Below are 20,494 nucleotides of genomic sequence, written 5' to 3' on the forward strand. Positions count from 1 at the left end.
TGTGGACTGTTTTAAAGACTGGGGCTGTTTACTGAGGTGAAGAGCTCAGTTGTTTATCGCAACAAAGAGGGTGTAGCATTTTTTAACAAATCAAAGAATCTGCCAGACAACATGACAAATGGTAAGATAAGTGTCAGATTATGTATGACTCTTCAGCAAGTCACTAGATGATGACAATATGTGCAGAATAAAGTCATTTTCCCCAAGGGTGGGTAGACAGAAATTAGATCTATCTGTTATGAATTTAGTGGAACTAGGAAAACCAGTTTTTTTTTTGCTTTCTGTTGTTGTTTAAAGCATATCTTGTATAATTTTCTGTTTTAACATGTAATCTGACCTAACAAGATTTGGTGGGGATTTTAAAACATTTTCCAAAGACCAAAATTCAGCAAGCACATTCCATTGGGGTTAAACTACACATTTTATATTGATACTGAAACTTGTAACACAATTTGACAGCTTTATCACAAAAAAGCTTGCAACATATAGAAGCTTCATGATTTGATACCCACACATTAGCAGTCTGTGGATTACAGAATATAAATATCAAACATAGTCATAATTATAACATGTTTGAAATCATGAATATTCCCTTATTTAAAATGCTCATTGGGTACATTAGGAATGGATAAGTGTCTCATACACCTGTGGAAAAAGTGATCCTTTTCCATATGGTCCTGACACAGGTTACTTTAAAAGGTTACATCTGCAATGGACATTTTGACCACTTTAGTTAAACTCAAGATTTCCACTAGACTGGCGTTGTTTTTCATATGCCTATCATACTGAACATAATCTTCTTAATGGTTAATGAAAGCTTAAAACTCTTTGGAAATAAACAGTGAAAATGCAATGTTGTGAGTGAAAATTGTTTTATGGCTGTGAAGGTTAATCTGGCAAATTTATAGATCGATAGATTTAGTTTATCAATGCATCAAGCAGGATGAGAGGAAACAACCACAGTCTGCGTTGCTATGGATTGGCTATGCCATAGCAAATGTCATGAAAACATGCAGGAGTCACTGATATTGCAATGGCCTTGTGCCCTGACACACACTTGAAGTCTACAAGGCATTGACCATTTCACAAGTATTTGTGGGAGATGATATGCATCTCATCAGGGAATTCCAATATTCACCATAACCTAATAATTATCTGGTTTCTTATGCACAGCCTGGACCTAACACTGGAACGGATCCCCAGCTACACTAGTGAAATACTAAGGGGGTAAATAGTTTGCAATGCTACTTTTTTATCCATATGTTTATATACAGCATGGATGACATTAGTAATTCTCATTCATACAGTCTGTTATTGAGCACAGAATATATTTTTGGAATCACCACTTAATTCAGCATTTGTTTTTTTATTATTTAACCAAGGCCTACAGCAGGTGAATGACCTCACCAGTTACCATGTTGACCCAGTGCTAAGTCTGTGGACACATGTTTACATGAGAGGACTCTCTTAGCTAAGTTTTGCTATTCCATGTGCTTGAAATTTAAAGCCTTGCCAATTCTGAAGTGGAGGTGACACTTGCAAGGTATGGATATGAATTGAATTACATTGCTGTGAAATAATTCACTCCATCTTCATATTTTTTATTTTAAAGGTGTTATTGTGAAGAAAATTGTGTCACTGTCACCTAATGGAACCTTTAAAATCCTTTCTGCCAAAATAATGACAAAACCTCCTAAAAACCTTTTCAGATACAGTATATGTCAGTGGAGAAGAACAGACATCAAGTGGAAGGAAACAAAGACTCTACTTGTCCTTTCTAAGAGGGTGCTAGATTGCACATTCCCTCAGCCTCCAAACCAATTAGAGAAGACCTTTAATAACTAGGAGGTTTCCTGGGGCCACCAAGTTCTGTTGTTGAGGAAGAGAGCAGAGTCTCCGAGATGCGCTACATCACAAGAAGAGGAAGGCATGGAGGTGACTGACTGATGATGACTGACAAACTTCCCTCGTGTGTTGTGAAAAGAGTTCAGAAGAGTATTTGTTTTTGAGGTGGCAAGGTCTTTAGTTGCCTGGCTGTATTCATAGAGACAGTACTGAAAGGTAGCGCTTGAAGCAAACTAGGTTTGTGTTTTGTGTGATTTTGCACTTTTTATAGCATTGTACTGTATAAAATAAGGAGTGCTATTTTTTTATACTATCGTGATACAGCTACATCTCGAAAAAGCACTAGAGAAAATAAATAAATAAACATCTAGTGTCTTGTGATGTAAATCACCAAAGATGCTTTGATGATCTAATACTGCATAAGCTAAAGACCAATGCAGTGCAATTTCTCTTTTCTTCAAGTACTTGTCAAAGTACAGTAAATATTAACTTTTTTAAACATAGCACAACACTTCAAATGTCATAAATACTTATTCCTCAGAAGGGCAGTTTCAGCCCAGAATATACTGTAAACTGGAAAAAACGGCACAAGGCAGGACTATACCCTGGATGGGACACCAACAGCAATCTTAACAGCTTACTTTTCAACTTGAACTTTGGGACTTAATAAATCAATATAGTTAATGTTTCTTACACACTATAGGAATAGCTAACAAAGATAAGTGGTGATCCTTCATAAAGCCACCTTAACAGTCCAAAATATTCTAAATGAGAGATTAGCTGGCAGATAAAATAGAAGTATTTCAGTAATACACTGTATTTCTTATACAATATTAAAATGCAATGTTAAGCAAATCCATACAATACAATGCAGTTGTGTTAGCCATTCTAGACATTAACTGGATTTAAAATATAACCTTGTTATAAGCATTCGAAAGTTACTTAAGGCCTCCACCAATATAACTGTTATATATCAGAACTGTTACCTTAAAACAAAATTCTGGTAGATGATCACCAACCAATTGTTTTTCTGCATACAAAGAAACACCGAGTAAAAAGAGAATACTTTATAGAGAAGGCATTAACTCAAGCAGACTTTCCAAAAGGAACCACTCTGTTTCCGGCCACATAAACTTCCACGATATTTCTGTCATCACCTGAAAAGGAAGATGTAAATATTATATTTACACCATTCTTCAGTTAAGTATTTTTTTAACTTTTCATTACTTTACATAAGATTTTCCACATTCATGCAGCTGAGAACAATTAAATGAAAATATGTCAGGACAGGAGTGTGTGTTGATCTTCATTTCCTTCTGTCTTTTAATTTACAGGAATGCAGACTGTACACATCAGATTGTATTGCCATGAATCATCCACATCGTTTTTATATTCAGTTGATGTTGCATGTTATTACCTAATATTCAATGTGTAGGTTTTTCATTTGTGTTTCAGGTTTTGTTATGACAAATCATGGTTCAGTTAAGATTTATCACCTACCTACTATTACATTTATTGCTTACCTAAATTCAGGAACTTTTCCAGAATGTTCTGAAAAGACATGACATGTCATAGTAAGTTAGTTTTGTAACAATAGGGAAAAGATTTAATGTTTAAAAGCATCCATTCCAGTAGTTCACTTAGATCCTAATGTATGTGATTGTGATGAATGGATTTAACGTTATTTGGCTTAACTTGCCTAGCTGAGGAAACAGCACCCTGAGTGCAAGGATGAGGCTGACCGAACTCCACCTCACTTTTGTGAGGAATGAGCCAGGGAACTGCTACAGGGGTGAAGATTGGGTGGTGGAAGGGTGCGAGAGGGATGCTAGAAGGTAAGTTCAGAAGGCACGATATACAGTATACATAAGAAAGCAGACAAGGTAAGATTAGGATCTAAATTTCCTTCCAGACTTCTGTTTTTGTAAAAGTATTTATGGCCACATTTCATCTTCAGCTTTTCTTATTTATACTTCACAAAACAACTCCGAAATCTGATTACTTTTTTTAGGTTATAAAATTGTCATCAAAAGTATTGATCTCATGAAGAAATTCATAAATACCTCAGTTGTGTCACTTTCAAAAACATCAAAAGGACTGTCTGGAACTGATGGACTGATTAGAACAGCATCAAAATCCTTGCCCACTTCAAAATTTCCAATTGTGTCATCCAAAGACAAGGCTGTGAAAACATTATTCTTTAAATCTAAGGATCAAGAGCATCTGGTTTAAGAAGATTCTTCAAGGTATATTATTATATTAAAAAAGCTACCTATTAAAAGATATTTTTTCAGGAGTGAGTTGCTATAACAGCTCATCAGGAAATAATAAGAAAGAAGAGAAGAGGTCATGTGTTCCATCCAGCTCGTGTTGCTACTCGCAGATGACTGATCCGATTATCATTTCTACCTGTTTCTTAAAAGAAGTGGTGATAACTCAAACAACATGGTGGGGTCACACAGTAAAGGGCTGTATCTAATCTAGTCCAAAACATAAAAGAATAAACATCAAAATATTTTCACTAATTACCCTTCACAAGAGCAAAGATTTTATTATTCTGAACCACCCCTGAAGCCCAGAAAAGTGTTAATGACAACTATACCCCAATGAAGCACTGTATATATAAATAAGGAACAAGTAATAGGTTTATTCCATGCTGAAAAAAAAGAAGAAAGAGAACACAGCGTTTCGGCCTATGCATGCTGACGCAGCTACCCACCTGAACTATATATAAATAATACTCGTTAAAGTGGTTGTTCATGATTGTGATGTCTGACTGCCATGCTCAGCATAGGTTTTTTTTCTGTTGTTAAATGCTCATGTAGTAACATGTTAGCGTCATTCTTTTCTTATAATGAAATGTATAAAGCCTTCAGGGTGCTTTGCTGGAAAAAATAAACTGCGACCCTATTAATGAGTTAAGCTGAAAACCTTATATACCAGTGTGTTAAACATATGTGGTTAAAGGTTCTTACATACAGTAGCACACCACACCAACAATAGTGTAAGTGTCTGCAGCAATCAGTAACACAAATGCAGTCTTCCAGTATTGCAGTGTCCCTCATGCCCACCTTGACTTCCCCCTAGAGTAGACAGCCTGAAGAATTCCTTGTAGGAGACAGTTTCATATCCAGGATTTTGGATCTTGAGTGCTTTGGATGTATCAAGAGCTCTTCTGATAGCGTCAAGCATTGAGGGTGAGTAACCACCAGCAACGTCTATAAAAAACATTTGTAATCATCTTATTTTCACATTGCATGCAACAGATAAAGACTATAGCAGATACTGGATAAATTATCTTCAGCTAAATCAGAGAAACAAGGCAGCAGAGATCTGCAGGGTTTAGACATTCATCACATTATCTGATGTTTTACTCGTTAATTGCTGAAGATAAAGTTGTGCAATACATTACAGGTTTTGCCAGAAAGGATTATACTTTGCTCTTTTTCAGGAATGTTTTTTTTTTTTTCAGAATCGCCGTCTTGAATTATGCATTTCCATAAATGAATAGCGCCTTTTTTACCTGTGCCTAGTCCCAGTTTCACATTGTGTTTCAGAACTCGACGGACATCTAACATCCCACTGCAAAGCCTGCAAAACAGGCACGAGTCGGGAGGTTATTTTTAACATAACATATAAAGATCATTGGATTCCTAAATACTTGAGGCTAAACACATGTAACGCATTAGTGAATAATATAATGACCACTCAGGTTGGTTTAACAGGCTGCTCAACAGCTGGGGAATATCAGTCAATTACCTGCCCGATGTGCCCACCACACCATTTAAACAGAATGGTGCATTTCATTTTTATTTTCAGTTTTGAAGACTGACCTGATTCCTGTTTTGGTCTCTATGTTTATTTTTAAGAAAATCCGTCTTCATCAATCTACAGTGCCTGCTGTCTACTGTAGATGTTTACTACATCTGTGTGTCTGCATATGTGTTTTCTGTACGTGTGGTAAAAGTTTTTTTTTCGAAATGAACATGTTTTCAGATATTCTTTGAATTCCAAACTGAAATATTCCTTGAAATTTGTGGTTTTGTTAAAGTGTGTATAACAGGAATTGATTATATTTTAACCTATTCACAGTAAATATCTCTTTAACCTTGGATGCAGTCACCTTAGATTGACAATTGGATAACGAGAGACTTCTTCCTCCCAAGAGTTTGGTCAGTTGATGTCCTCTCTGATATTACCACAAAGTCTGGAGAAATTATTAGCTGGAATAATTTGGATCTGTATTTCTGTTTGGTTTATCAAACTGCAAGAGTGGCAGGCAGCCTGATTAGGCAATTGTGTCTGTAGATTGACTGACCACAGAGAAGGGAGGTGGTAGTGATAATGGTAACAGAGTGTTTGAGTGGCTGTTCGAAACTGTTCTTCTCTCTCTGCCCCTGTGATGGGCTGGTGTCCTGTCCAGAGGGAAAGCAGTCATGTGCTCATAATCCCATCCACACAGCTCCACACTGAACTTCCAAGAAGGACTCTTACAGTCTTACTAATATTCTCACCAGGATGAGCAGGTTTCTGATAATGGAGGGATGGATTAAGACTACTTTGTTTAGAGTCTACATTAAAATTCAAAAGGGACTGAAAAGGTGGACAAGAGAGCCACCGGGGAACAAATTCTTTTGATCCATTTGTTCCTTGTATAGGGATCCTCTATTCATTTTCTCTTTTTTCCCCCATATTTTATATTACTCATGTAGGAGATAGTTTTATTGGTCATGTTAAGTAATTTAGAGCTCTATTTTTCCCATTCTTCGTTAAGTGCAGATTTCTGTACTGCCAGTATGGATTGTGTCATTTTGGAAAACAGTGCACTACTCATTAAACTCCATTGTCCCATGGATGTTTATGATGTGAAGTGTACTGTTTTCCAAAAACGTTCACAGTCACAGTGTTTTAGAAACACCAGTGAGGAACACACCCAAACCAATACACCTACATACTAAACTGCCAAGGCCAGTGAATTATAGAGGGGAATATTCTCTAGGCTGCCGTGACACCCAGACTTTCCTACTGGAAGCACAATAGCAGGACTCATCACTCATCCCTCCCCCTTAATTATTACTTTATTGCTTTGTACCTATTTCTGTGCACTCACACACATGATCATCAGCTGTGCTATAACATGTAAATGCAATCATTTCCTACACATAGTACACACACTGGCTCATTTACATACCTGTCTTTGATCTCTTTTGTGATGGCTTTAAGAACAAATACGTGATTTGTTTTTACACTATAACCCTTGTACAACAGGGGCTGCCAGGCATGTCCACTTTGGGATGTTCCACAACATTGTGCTCTTTATAATGTTACTCATAGAGGAGTTTGGGAAGTTATAAATCTCAATAGGTAAACGAGAGCTGTAATAACAATTAGTGCACATTGCAACACTGCCTGCTCTTATACCGCATGGCTGGAAAATATAATGGCTATAATGAGTTGTGGGTTACCATACACATCCTTTATGCTGCACGTAGCAAAAACTGGACCACTTGTGCCAAAACATTTCATAACATAGTTTATGTGTGTCAATCTGCTTGATTCTCAAATAGTCAAACAAAAGCAATTTACCATAGCATTTTCCGATACTCACGAGATATTGGAATTGGGACAGTGAGAAATTGCAGCGCCACTGGTTTTAAACATCTCCAGCTCCTTATCAGTGAGATGACAGCCATGTGCCATCACTGTCTGCAGAAATAAACTTGTATTTAGTTTTCACTTGGAACCTCTAGTTGTACAAGAGGAAGTACAGGAAATTCCTTACAATTTTTGTCTAGATAATGGTTTTATCCAAAGTGGCTTATTTACACTGATGCGTTGGTTATGGAGCAGTCTGGTTAAGGTGCCCAGCTCAGAGTACAGAAAGAGTGTCATAAAAAGGCAGCATTCTTGCTGTTTAAAGTTAATGAAACAGTTACTCACCGCACCTGATTTCACCTTTAAGAACTGTTGCCTCTGTCAAAACTGTAACTTCATACAATTTAAGACAATGGACATCATTATACTATGTCCCTAAGTTCCAGTCTTACCCAGGTCATCACATGAGTAACAATCCAGTATTCTACCGTGAGGATCAATAAGAAATTGAGCTAATTAAAACTCAGAATTAATAAGACAATAAAGTAAGCAATATTATGTACACATCTAATATTTGATATGCTGGGACCAGTAATACACATTATAGAATTTTATTAGTGGAAATATTATTTGTCTGTTATTATGAATGTGGGTTTCTAATGGTAAACATAATTTTAAATATTCATATTGTTATGGATGTTTTTAATGCTGCAAAAGTGATGTAAATTACACAACATCTGTTGGTAATATTTTTTCTGTATTTGAGTGTGCTGTGGATGCCAGATAATAATAATTATTTATAATTCAAAGTCTTGCTTTCTACACATTAGGTTGTACCACATAGCAAACCATGATTATAAAAGGTAATTTATGATTGCTGCACACGTGATCTAAAACTTCTAGCACACTGAAAATGATCCAAGTAGGAATAATAAGAAAAACAAAAAGTATACAAATTGGAGGACATGATCTGTTGTCTTTCTGGTGTTTCCTCAATAATGTAGCTTAATCCTCTAACCTATAATAGGTGGTTCTGGAGATCTAGTCTGTCATCACTGGTAGCAGACACCCTCCTGCCTCCAGCTGTCTCTAGGTATTGTCTAAAAGTAAGAACAGCTCTCCTCACAGTTTTGACACCAAATTCACATTTTCTAATTAATTAAATTGCTGTCATGTAGGGAGAAGGACATTCTATCTGCATGCTGAATGTACTGAATAACTAATTGCATAATGATTCATCTTAAAATCACTGTGGGGAAAGGTTGAACAGTAAAAGAGACACTTCTGGCTGCTCACTTTGCTCGTCAGAAGGTTGTACTCCCTGTACACATCTGTGTACGAGCTGCAGGCAGGAAACATATTTTTTACCAGTGCCACCTCTTCTCTGTTTTCACTAATGTGACTCTACAAAAAAAGAGAATATGAAAATGAAAAGCCTTTTCTCTTTTATAAGAAAACAACACACAAAATGATATTCCACATTTAACATGCAGGGATATGTTTTTCCATTGAGGAATTACTATGAATAAGTTGTCAGTAGAGGGTGTTAAACACCTCTATTACTGTAAACAGACACACTGGGGTGTGGTAAGTAAATGAATTATATAACTAGTGAAGGGTTTGAGAGCACATTCTCACATGGGTGTGAACTCTGGAACATGGAAATGTAGAGGGCCTCACGGTGTTAGATGGAAGATGCATTTTCCAGTGTGTATATCTTTGCAGGTTTTCTGTACTTCACTGTAGTTCTTAAGTCACTGTTGGTCTGACCCCTCACACCACCTTACTTAAGTTGGGGCTGGGGTTAGGGCATTTGATCAACACAATCAGAGGAAGAGAACATTTATACAACAAAATTCAAGTTAATAGACACATCAAAACTATGCCAACTGATAATTGCCAAAAACATTTGACCTCATTTGACATTTGACGTGCCTGTGTGAATTCACTATAATTCTGTGGCAATGTCCGTGATGAAAATCGTACCTGAATGTGCAAGTCATTGCTCTTTGCTATCTGACCCAGACTGTGCAGGAGTTCTTCAGAACATGAAGGTGCAAAGCGAGGAGTGATGATGGGCTTTACCTGTGGATACTTCAACAGGAGAACATCTGACATGAGTTTGCCATATAACCTTAGGTACCTTTGAATTCATTTGTAAAAATTAAAGAATTAAAGACAATTTACAAATATCTTATGATCCTATTTTACTGATGTGACATAAAGCACATTCTCTACAAGTCCTATATGGTGTTCGAAAATGTGAGGTAATGTGTAACAAAATAAAAACTGCACATTTTGGAATCACTTCAAACCACAGCATTTTGACACTACTTCTTGAAACACCCATCAAAGAGCCAAGAGCTTCTTTTTAAAGTTTTACTGTTAGCTTTAATCAAAATCACTTACCTTCCTTTTTAAAAGCTCATAAATAAACCTGCAAATCATAAACAACAAGGTTTTACAACACGATAGTGATGTGCTACTATTGGAAAAAATCAACTTGTACTAAGTCTTATCAATCCTTTTTCAAAACACTTGGGCACAAAAACCACCATTGGCTTTTGAATATAGATAGATAGATAAGACTATTGATCCCGAAGTGAGATTGAGGATCCATAGGATCCTATGTCTTTAAGTTTTTGCAATCTAATCCCACCTTAATACTTTACTCTTTTGTGATAAACATACACTGCAATCTACTGGCTCAACCCTTTATTAAAATAGAAGGTTGGGAAATTTCTGCATAGGCTATAATTACAAGTATTTAGAATGGCAAATTATGGACTGTTGTTTTAAAGTGAACTACAGTATGTAGTTTGTCTTTGACATCTGCTTCAATTAATGACATTGAAACCATGAAATTTCAATCCTTAGTTAAAAATAGCATTTTTAATAAACTTTTGATTTGATGCGAGCAAGTGAATAATTGATAATATTTTAGAATATGACATTCAATTAAAAATGAAGCTCAAGAATAAAAGTTAATATAACAATTTACTAAGTTACTAGTAAGTTACTATGACAATTTACAGAGGAAAAAAACAAAAAGCAGAAGAAATAATTAAAGAGGCACATGAGAGGACACTGTTCTGCCCCCTTTTGTTAATTTGGCTGTTTTAAACTGCATGGTCTATACGTTTCACTATGACTGTTGCGGATATGCATTTTGGTATGGTACTTAGTTCAGTACACCCACAGTGTAGTAGCACCTATATTGCACTGCTTCAGATCAAATCTAGCTGTGTGATCACACAGAAGCCAAATCCGTGAGAAAGCAGATCTTAAATTTATGCATGAATCGTTGTAAAACTTTGTAAGATTCATTCTACCAGCATAATGCAAAAGGGTTTGGAGAACTTTGTCTTTGACAGCTGACAGGATGGGATGTTAAGAATAGATTGTTAGATTATGATGAGAATCCAGGTTATACTGTAGATGAATTAAGCGACAAATGGGGACTCGCACATTTAAGGTTTCCAACCCCAGGAGCCGAACCAGAACACTTTTTACTTGCTGAAATTGACTTTTTGTAACATTCTCACATCCTCAACAGCAAACAACCGCAACCTCGCCCCCGACAAAAGACACAGGAAAAAATTGCATAAACCCACCTACCGTTTAGTTTCCCTCACAGACTCTTCTGTGCTCTCTTTGTAGTCAATCACCGCTTCATTCCTGTCCATACAAACTTTACCCACTAGAGCTCTCTGCCCAAGCCTATCTAAATAACAAAAAAAACAACACACATTTTGCCTCAAAGCTGTGACACCTTCACTGAACATTAAACAGTACTTCTGTATTGAATGTTCCTGTTAATTCACAACAACACTGTCACAGCACAACCTAACCTTATTATCAGACATATTTATAGAGATCATTCATCTTTGTGCCCAGAACAGGTACAGTTTATACTCCAGTACATTAATTGTGCTTCCCCACAAACTATTTAGCAGTAAGCATGTATGTAACACACGTATTTGTTCATTTCTGCAAAAATAAAAGCAAATCCTACTTCTTGTACAGACATTAAATAAATAAAAATGTAAAAATGAAATTACTTTTCTGATTTCCTAGGTTGAAATTAATTTCCAGAATATGCCTACAAAATGATATAGCAGCCAATTTATCCACAGTTCTTCCACAGGAAAAATGATAACCACTGAATTTAATAAATGCACTCAGCTTTTGTGTTTTTTAAAATATTTCTACTACAATTCATAAAAAATTGTCCATTGATATCTTTAATGTTTTTAATTAATATAACACATTTCAGCTATTTAACAAGATATGATGATTTTCAAGGAAATGTATAAGCATCATAGAGAATTATAACTTACCTGCAATTTCTCCAAGCAGCAAAGATGTATCTGTGTGAATGGTTGCAAAGTAACAAGCAGTAGTAGTGCCATTTTTCAGGGTTCTTTTCTGGAACATTACATATTAATCAGGTTATATACCAATCTTCTACTAGTCCTTTTAATTTAATTTTAAAATCTAGAAATGCCTTTATTTAAAACACATTATTTGAAATAACCTAGGAGTCATAAGCAAATCTTTCTTTCTTTCTTCCCATCAGCTAAGCAGCTATTACAATATTAACCAAATGAATCAAAGCTTAAGTATGCCAAAAATTAGTGTTGGTTCTTGCTCTTTTTTCATCATACTTTACAACAAACGAAAAAAAATCTTATTTTGCCTGTAATATTAACTGCACTAAATACGTATATTCAAATTGATCAATTATTTTTAAAGAGCAGTCTTTTAATTAGAAATAAAACAGGAATATGACTGAGTCACAAGAGTGCTCCTAACTTCATGTATGCATCCTGAGTCTCCTGAAAGACAGAAAAACATACTAAGGACATTGACTGCCAGAAATCAAAATTGAATATTTCCACAGAACTAAATTTAGGATACTAGGGTAATCTGTGATCTATTCTACAAACACAAAACATAGACATGCTTTTGCTCTTGCTGGTAGTATTTATGTTACATTACAACACATAAATATAATCAATTTTTAAAACTTTTTCACTGGCATACTGATTTTGCTACCCAAGCTGTCAGTAAGACACAGGCATATAGCACACAAATGAGCTATATAAAACCTAAAGTGATCCGGTTCTTTTTGAAACCCACAAAATATCTTTGACCTCATATTTTTAACAATTTGTGAGTTTCAGAACTCCCTTCTGTTCAGGTGTGCAGAAGAAAAAAAATGTGGGAGTGTTTGACACTCTGTCATTCCCACCTCTGTTTGTTCATCTTAAAGCACTTGTTAAGAGCTGTTTAGACAGAAATACAAACTCTTAACAAGCCAGTTTAACAAGACTGCATGACATACTACACTAACAAACTGGAAATTTGCTTTATGTGCTGTGTTTTTTAAACTAAGGGCTGATAAACAAACACGCAAAGTCTGAACAAGCAGCTCAATCAAAGGCATCAATGAGCAATGACTCAGGGTCCCCCAGAACCAGTGCTGGCCACCACTGGTACAAAAAAACAATTCCTGTTTGATGAATAGCTTACCACAACTTTAGTGTAGGTGTCTTCTGCAAACTTGGCATTTCTGTACTGCTTTTCAACTGGGAAGGTGTACTTGTTTAGCCACTGCAGGAGAGGCAGATCAAGAGCAGTCCCTGCGTAGCTGTACTGTGGTGCATGAATATGGGTATCGACCATCCCGGGCATGAAGAACTCCCTGCAAAACAGAACTGGGGGAAATCAATATGCTCCATAACCTGTCTCAGCTAAACGCAAGCAGAATGGATCAGACTGCCTCTGTAAAGATGTGATTGGTTAACAAGTCCACCACTCACTGCAAATGCCAGTAATGGGATCATTTACTGACAGAAACAAATTTTATGATGATAATCTGAAGTCATCTGAGTCCTGCAGGCCACTGTATCTGAAGCTTTTCCAGGTCTCTTCAAAGTAAAAGCACTCAAAGTGCCGAGAGAAATCATTTATTGGTAAATTGTTGGAATGAAGCCGATAATGAGCTAATTTAGGGTGATGTGAAATCTACCGACATACTGTACCAGTCTTCAAAGACTATTAATTTAGTTAAACATTTGCATAATGAAGCAAAATGTAACCAAAAAACTTACCCTTGTTTGAGTTGTCTGATGTCCAATAATTGGAATTCCCACATCTCAGAAAGCTGCTTCACTTCATCAGCCCGCCCAAGGAAGGAAATCTGGAACACATCCACACATCAGCCTGAAACAGACACAGCTTGCAGCTGCTGTAATAGTCCGGTCCTTTTCACGTTTCTCCTTTGGAAAAACGTTCACTAATATATTTATTCTTAAAGTCTCTTAACTGAAAGGTAGCCATGACAAAGGAAAAATAATCATACGATCCACCGTTAGGATGTGAAGACAGAAGAAAAATAATTTTGAAATCCAGCAAAACATTTTAAAGTACAAACAAGTGGTGCTAAGCAAAACAAGAGGCACAAAGGGACAGCCTCAGAATTTAGAATGTATTTGTTTAATTCTCCCCTCAATTTTAACATTTTGTTCCAATACCAATGAATTAACAGTGTTTGGAACCTTTACTGTACATCATAGCCACACGCCACAAAGGGTAAACACTTCTTACTCTGTTGCAGACACAAAAAGCTATTTAAAGCATATGACATATAAAAGTTTGCATTAAAAAATCATATAATAACAAGTTTGCTTAAAATATTAGTATGTATTAGCACAACGGGCCCTCTTCATACTTCCACAAAAACATTGTACAAACAAGATTTTCTTTCTTCTGGGGGGAATTTGTCCTTTAACAGTGACACTACTATTGTCAGATGCTTTTCAATGTGCTTTAATTCTCTTTTTGTTAAGAAGAAAAGTTTTTACCGTTTTTGAGTTGCTGCTATCACTGACACCACTAGGTAAAGGTCCCAAGCACTCAAACTGAATGAACATACACATTACATTGGTAATTCTAATAGATTTTGATATACTCACACATCTGCTGAGGTATTTTTAATATTTTATGTAATGCATTGTCTGGAAAAATGTAACATTCATAATTTAATGGCTATTTAACAGTTTTCATAAAAGCCACAAAATAATCATAGATAGATAATACTTTATTAATCCCGTAGGGAAATTGATGTGTTACAGCAGTCCAGCCCAGGACAAGCAAAACAGACATCAGAATAGTTATAAAACAAAAAACAACAAAATAAAAAAAAATAAATAAATACACAGGTGTGTGCAAAATGTGCTGATCATAGTCACTGTAAAAACAATAAAATATGTGCAAAATGTGCATAGGTTTATACAGACTGATTGTCCAAAAAGTACAATGGAGTAAACATGCTGTCCATAGACGAGCAAATGAAGGGCTAACAGTCCTTGCCTTGGGTAGCGTTATACACCCTGACAGACCTGCAGAAACGTTCCCTTGAACACCGTAGCTGGAGCAGTCTGTTGCTAAAAGTGCTCTGCTGCCCAGTAACAGTCCCATGAAGCGGATGAGAGGTGTTGTTCATAATGGCTGTGAGCTTGGTCAGCATTCTCCTCTCAGCCACCACCTCCATGGGGTCAAGGCTCATCCCCAACACAGTGCCAGCCTTCTTGATAAGTTTATTGAGCCTATTTGCATCTTTTGTCATGATGCTGCTGCCCCAGCACACAACAGCGTAGAAGATGGCCGCCGCCACCACTGATTCATAAAAAATGTGTAGCAGTGTTCCACACACACCAAAGGACCTGAGTCTCCTAAGAAAATAGAGTTGGCTCTGACCTTTCTTGTGCAGGGCGTCAGTGTTACCAGACCACTCCAGCTTATCATCCAGGTGTACCCCTAAGTACTTGTAGGAATGTACGCCCTCTATGTCCTCACCCTGGATGGAAACAGGGTTCAGCGGAGACTTATTCCTTCGAAAGCCGAAGATCATTTCTTTGGTCTTGCTGGTGTTAAGCTTGAGATGGTTAAGATGACACCACTCCACAAAATTGGTAATCAAGCTCCTATATTCCTCCTCCCTCCCCTCTCTAATACACCCCACAATTGTAGAGACATCCGAAAACTTCTGCAGATGACATGTCTCAGAGTTGTACCTGAAGTCAGAGGTGTAAAAGGTGAACAGGAATGGAGCAAGGACAGTCCCCTGTGGAGCCCCAGTACTGCTAACAATCTGTTCGGACACACAGCTGTGTAGCTGTACATACTGTGGCCTGCAGGTCAGATAGTCTATAATCCAGGACAGCAGGGGAGTGTCCACCTGCGCCGCCCTTAGCTTATCTCTCAGTAAAGGTGGATGGATGGTGTTAAAGGCACTGGAGAAGTCAAATAACACAACTCTCACAATGCTCCCCATCTTCTCCAGGTGAGAGTTAGTTCTGTGTAGCAGATAGATGACTGCATCCTTCACTCCCAAGTGTGACCGGTAGGCGAACTGCAGGGGGTCCAGTGCTGTACTCACCAGGGTTCTGAGGTGGTCCAGTACAAGCCTTTCCAGAGTTTTCATTAGGTGTGATGTCAGTGCCACTGGTCTATAGTCATTCAAGACTTTAGGGTGCCCCTTTTTGGGTACTGGCACCAGGCAAGATGTTTTCCAGAGCATCGAAACCTTTTCTAATCTCAGGCTGAGGTTGAAGATGTACTGTAGCACTGAACCCAGTTGGTCCGCACAGATCTTTAGCACCCTGGAGCTGACACCATCAGGACCCGCTGCCTTCCCTGCATGGAGTCTCCTCAACTCCCTTCTGACCTGGTCAACTGTGATGGATAGGCCGAGGAGGGCAGGGGAAGATGGAGTAGGAGGGATCACATGATGGGGAGACTGAGGACATGAAGAGGGTGTCTGGGGTGAAGGCCTGTGAGGTGAATGGACAGTGGACCCTGTATCGAATCTGTTAAAGAAAAGATTCAGCTCATTGGCCCTCTCCAGGCCTCCCTCACTCTGTTGGCCGCCGGACAACTTGTATCCGGAGATCTTCCTCATGCCATTCCACACTTCTCTCACATTGCTCTCCCTCAGCCTGCCCTCCATTTTCCTCCCATAAGCCACCTTGCTCTCCCTAACTCTCACCTTCAGCTCTTTCTGTGCTCGCTTCAGCTCCTCCTTGTCCCCTGCCTGGAAAGCCCTCTTTTTCCTATTTAGGATGGCCTTCAGATCACTGGTGACCCAGGGTTTATTATTGGAGAAGCAGCGCACTTTCCTGGTGGGCACTGCACTGTCAACACAGAAGTTTATGTAGTCAGTGATGCAGTGGGTAAGACCATCAATGTCATCAATGTCATCTCCATAAGGCTCACAGAGTATCTCCCAGTCCGTTGTTTCAAAACAGTCCATCAGTGCATCATTAGCCTCAGCTGACCATCTCCTCACTGTCCTGGTGGTTACTGGTTGCTGTAGTACAAGAGGCTTGTACAGAGATAGGAGGTGAACAAGGTTGTGGTCAGATCTGCCAAGGGGGGGGAGTGATGTGGAGCTGTAGGCATTCTTGACATTAGCATACAGCAAGTCCAAAGTCTTGTTATCTCTAGTAGGGCATTTAACAAACTGACTAAAAGTAGGCAGGGTAGAGGAGAGCGAAACATGATTAAAATCGCCAGTTATCAAGAACATAGCTTGTGGGTGACGAGTCTGTAGTCCGGCTGTAACAGTGTGTATGACGTCACACGCTGAGGCTGCGTCGGCAGAGGGCGGGACATATACCAGCACAACAATAACCTGCGAGAACTCCCTAGGTAGGTAATATGGCCGCAGGCTAACTGCTAGTAGCTCAATGTCCAGAGTGCAGAGCTGTTCTTTTACAGTTATATGATTACAGTTACACCATCTGTTACTCACAAACACTGCTAGCCCTCCTCCTCTCTTTTTACCGCACATATAATGTTGCAACTAATAGTATATTGCAAACATAGGTCAACTATATTTCAAGAAACATTAGTATTTTATTGCATGCATTGTCATTCGGAAATATACTGTATATTGAAATACATCTTAACTTTTTTTCATAAAGGATAACACTGAAGATTACCTGGTAAGCATTTGTACAAAGTGTCTCCTTGCTGCCAGTGTGACATAGCCAAAACTGAACTTGTGTACTTTAGCTACTGTACCTATACAGTCATGTTCACTTTACAGGCATATAAGCTTTCAGTTTGTTCTGTTGTTCCCTTTTCTGCATGTCCCCTCTCCATTCAAACTATGTCCTCTCTAGAGAACACGGGAAACTTCAAATAGAACACAAAACAATGATCATAACACAGAGCAACTTAACCTTAACAACACAAGTGTTTTAAGCAGCTACTTATAACAGTAAATATAAATGACAGCAGTTACACAATTCCCAAATCAGTACCTTTCAAACTTGTACAAAATATACAACCTCTCTATGTACATGTTTTAATGGTAATGCTGGTTTGGAAATAGAATATTCAGAGGATTAGAAAGGATTCATGAGTGCTATGATTTGAGCTCAGACCAGAAAAGGTGTGGTTTAGTCTTATTCTCCTGTCCAAACTAGCAATAGCAAGTAATTTGCTGTGTGCACTTAGTTGCTAAGGAAAGAAATATTATACATTCCTGCTGCATACTTATTTGTACACAAATGTATTCAGGCAAAAGGTGGATTAATACATTTAACCCCATATCCACAAGAATAATTCATATCCTGCTTCTCATTCAATTGTTTTGAGAAAAGTATGTTATATGTTGTAGAAGTTGTCTATACTGTATAATTCTCAACTGTCTTTATGTGGAACTACCTTAAAATGTTTCTCATTTGGGACAAACTGTTGCAAAAACAGAAAAACACACCTAATGGGCTTAATCAAATATTTCAATCCAACTGATTTACAACAAAATATGAACAAAGCTATGGCAGATGTGTGAGTATATCAAAATATATTAGAATTATAAATGTAATGTGTATAGCTCAGAGAGTCATGTTTTTTTATTGGGATTAAAATACTCCGTCAAAATGGAAACATTACGAAGTTAGTATCAGGTGTGGCCTCCATGTGTATTAACACAGGCAGCATTCACTCATGCACCTGGTCAGCCTCCTGACAGACTGCTGTGGGATGAGCCATCATCCCAAACTTTAGCTGCTTCTGAGAGTCTCTTGTGGACGGCCTTGGTCGGTCTGTCCCGGAGAAAATGTCGACCACAGCAAGAGTTCAACATGGCTTTCTTGAAGTCATGTCTTTCCAATCCTAGCACCTAACAGATCTTGCATCATCCTGCTGGAAAATCTGTAGCCTCAATGACTTTTTAACATATGGCTGAACAGTAAGGCTGCCCTCAATCTGCACTAGGTGCAACCTTGTTTTAAAGTAAATTCCTCTGAGCATCTCGCTTCCACTGCTAGAACAAAGACTCCGTAATGCTTACATGATGTCTCCACACTCATTGCATTTCATCGGGTTTATCAAGAGCACAGCAGCATTGACTGGTGAATGAAACACTCCACCATTCTCTCTGCTGTCACCTGATGTTCTCTAACCTACAGATGATGCAAATTCATGTTTTGACTGTCAGTGTTACCTTTGCATGCCCTTCAAGCATGCTGATAATTTTTATTAACATTTCCATAAATGCTGCCTCCTGTCATGCCAATAGCAACAAGACAATATTCATTACTCAAGCAGAGTATGGTTAAGATTCTTAATGAGGAACTCAACACAAATTATATAAAATGAGGTGGTGCTATTAAATATACTTGATCTCAGTATTTTTACGAAGTAACAATATCAGTCCATCAACATTATTATTATTCATTTAAAAAAATGTAAATTACACAGAGCGCCCAAAGAGCTACTGATGGAAAATGAAGGACTGGTAAGTTCTATTTTTACGTTAAACAGGTCGGGCGTTTCAGGAATTTACTAAAATAATAATTGAGCAAATTAGTATAAATGAGGAAGATATAAAGACTGCTGAATTGTTGCACAAAATAGGAGATTCGGTTGTTCTCCTAGAACAAATAAAAATGCAAACAGATCAATTGCTTCCGTTTTCCCCCTTTAACTTTGATTTATTCTTTTACGACACAAACATCCTATGTTTCGTAGGGTGAGTTAAAGCAGAATTTATATTCTAACAAGCATGTATTAGTATCCAGGTGTATTAGTATAATTTCTTTATTATTCAAATGATCTTTCCTTGATGAACATCTTTTACACGATCTCATTAAATATTCTTGAAACAAAATACCTCTTCTGTGTTGTAATTTTCTTTTTTTTTCTGTAACTATAAACATAAATTATGTTTCATAAGAGAAAAAAGTTTTTGCCAAATACAGAACCCCAATAATCACACGAAGAAACCGACTGTATAATTAAAGAAAAAAATATGATCCAGTTTTAATGCTTAACAATGCTAATGCTTTTTTTCTTGGCATAGCGTATTTGGCATAGTAGTTTGAAAGACGTAGTATAGAAGTGAAAGGAGTAGGAGTCTGAAACAATAACCTGTCTTAAAGTATCCACGTATAGTGGAAATAATCGTAAATTCTAAAAAACAACGAGAAGTACTATCCATTTGATGTGTATCGATTTTAAACTTGAAACTGAATGAAAGAAGAATTTTAGTAATCGGTGTTACATTAAAAAAAGAATAGAAGGTTATGCTCTTGATCAATATCTATCTCTGAAGCAGTGAAATGCTACTGATTAGTTTTTTTTTTGTCTAATTAATGATAATACGCACCTTTCCCTCTTTGTCGACACCCAAGACAGTGTCTTCCAGAATTTGTACCGCTTCATTCTGTGTAGAGTGCACGAACGTCCCTCTGAACACCTTCTCTGCTTGGGATTCGTTGGACCTCAACATGTTGTCACCTACAGAGCAGTACTGAAAATACTGCAGTCGTTACGCTATTATAGCAAAGTTTTGTTTCCTCCTATGGGTGGCTCCACCTGCGTGTAAACTGAAGTTATCCAATGATATAACATTATACCTATTGATTTTTTTTTAAAATTTGACGTGCATTCTTATACACGTCAAAGGTACAGCGTGTTATGTATACCAGTGATAATTCAAAATCAAAAGTAAAAGAAACCAGTAATATCATCTAAG

At 37.5% G+C, this 20,494-nt stretch overlaps 1 protein-coding gene across 1 annotated transcript; it reads right to left on the bottom strand.

Moving 5' to 3' along the window:
• Nucleotides 1-402: 402 nt before the first annotated feature.
• Nucleotides 403-20,262, bottom strand: gda (guanine deaminase). The gene is made up of 14 exons (XM_088912408.1): nucleotides 20,126-20,262; nucleotides 13,557-13,645; nucleotides 12,976-13,147; nucleotides 11,781-11,868; nucleotides 11,059-11,164; nucleotides 9,850-9,877; nucleotides 9,427-9,534; nucleotides 8,737-8,844; nucleotides 7,454-7,551; nucleotides 5,369-5,436; nucleotides 4,917-5,063; nucleotides 3,909-4,027; nucleotides 3,369-3,396; nucleotides 403-3,002 (listed from the first exon to the last, which is right to left on the bottom strand). Exons 1-14 carry the CDS (start codon nucleotides 20,246-20,248, stop codon nucleotides 2,932-2,934), a joined length of 1,353 nt encoding a protein of 450 aa, XP_088768534.1. The 5' UTR covers nucleotides 20,249-20,262; the 3' UTR covers nucleotides 403-2,931.
• Nucleotides 20,263-20,494: the final 232 nt, after the last annotated feature.

This window comes from Atractosteus spatula, chromosome 3, assembly GCF_055471065.1.
Source record: "Atractosteus spatula isolate fAtrSpa1 chromosome 3, fAtrSpa1.hap1, whole genome shotgun sequence".
Taxonomy (NCBI): domain Eukaryota; kingdom Metazoa; phylum Chordata; class Actinopteri; order Semionotiformes; family Lepisosteidae; genus Atractosteus; species Atractosteus spatula.

What these genes read in the sequence shown, in the direction of transcription:
- gda (XM_088912408.1), bottom strand. Translation starts at nt 20,248, where the DNA reads ATGTTGAGGTCCAACGAATCCCAAGCAGAGAAGGTGTTCAGAGGGACG. An exon ending in GTGTCGACAAAGAGGGAAAG is followed by an intron (nt 13,646 to 20,125) that starts GTGCGTATTATC and finishes GATGTGTTCCAG; the next exon opens with ATTTCCTTCCTTGGGCGGGC. An exon ending in GCAATGACTTGCACATTCAG is followed by an intron (nt 8,845 to 9,426) that starts GTACGATTTTCA and finishes CTTTTTTTGTAG; the next exon opens with AGTCACATTAGTGAAAACAG.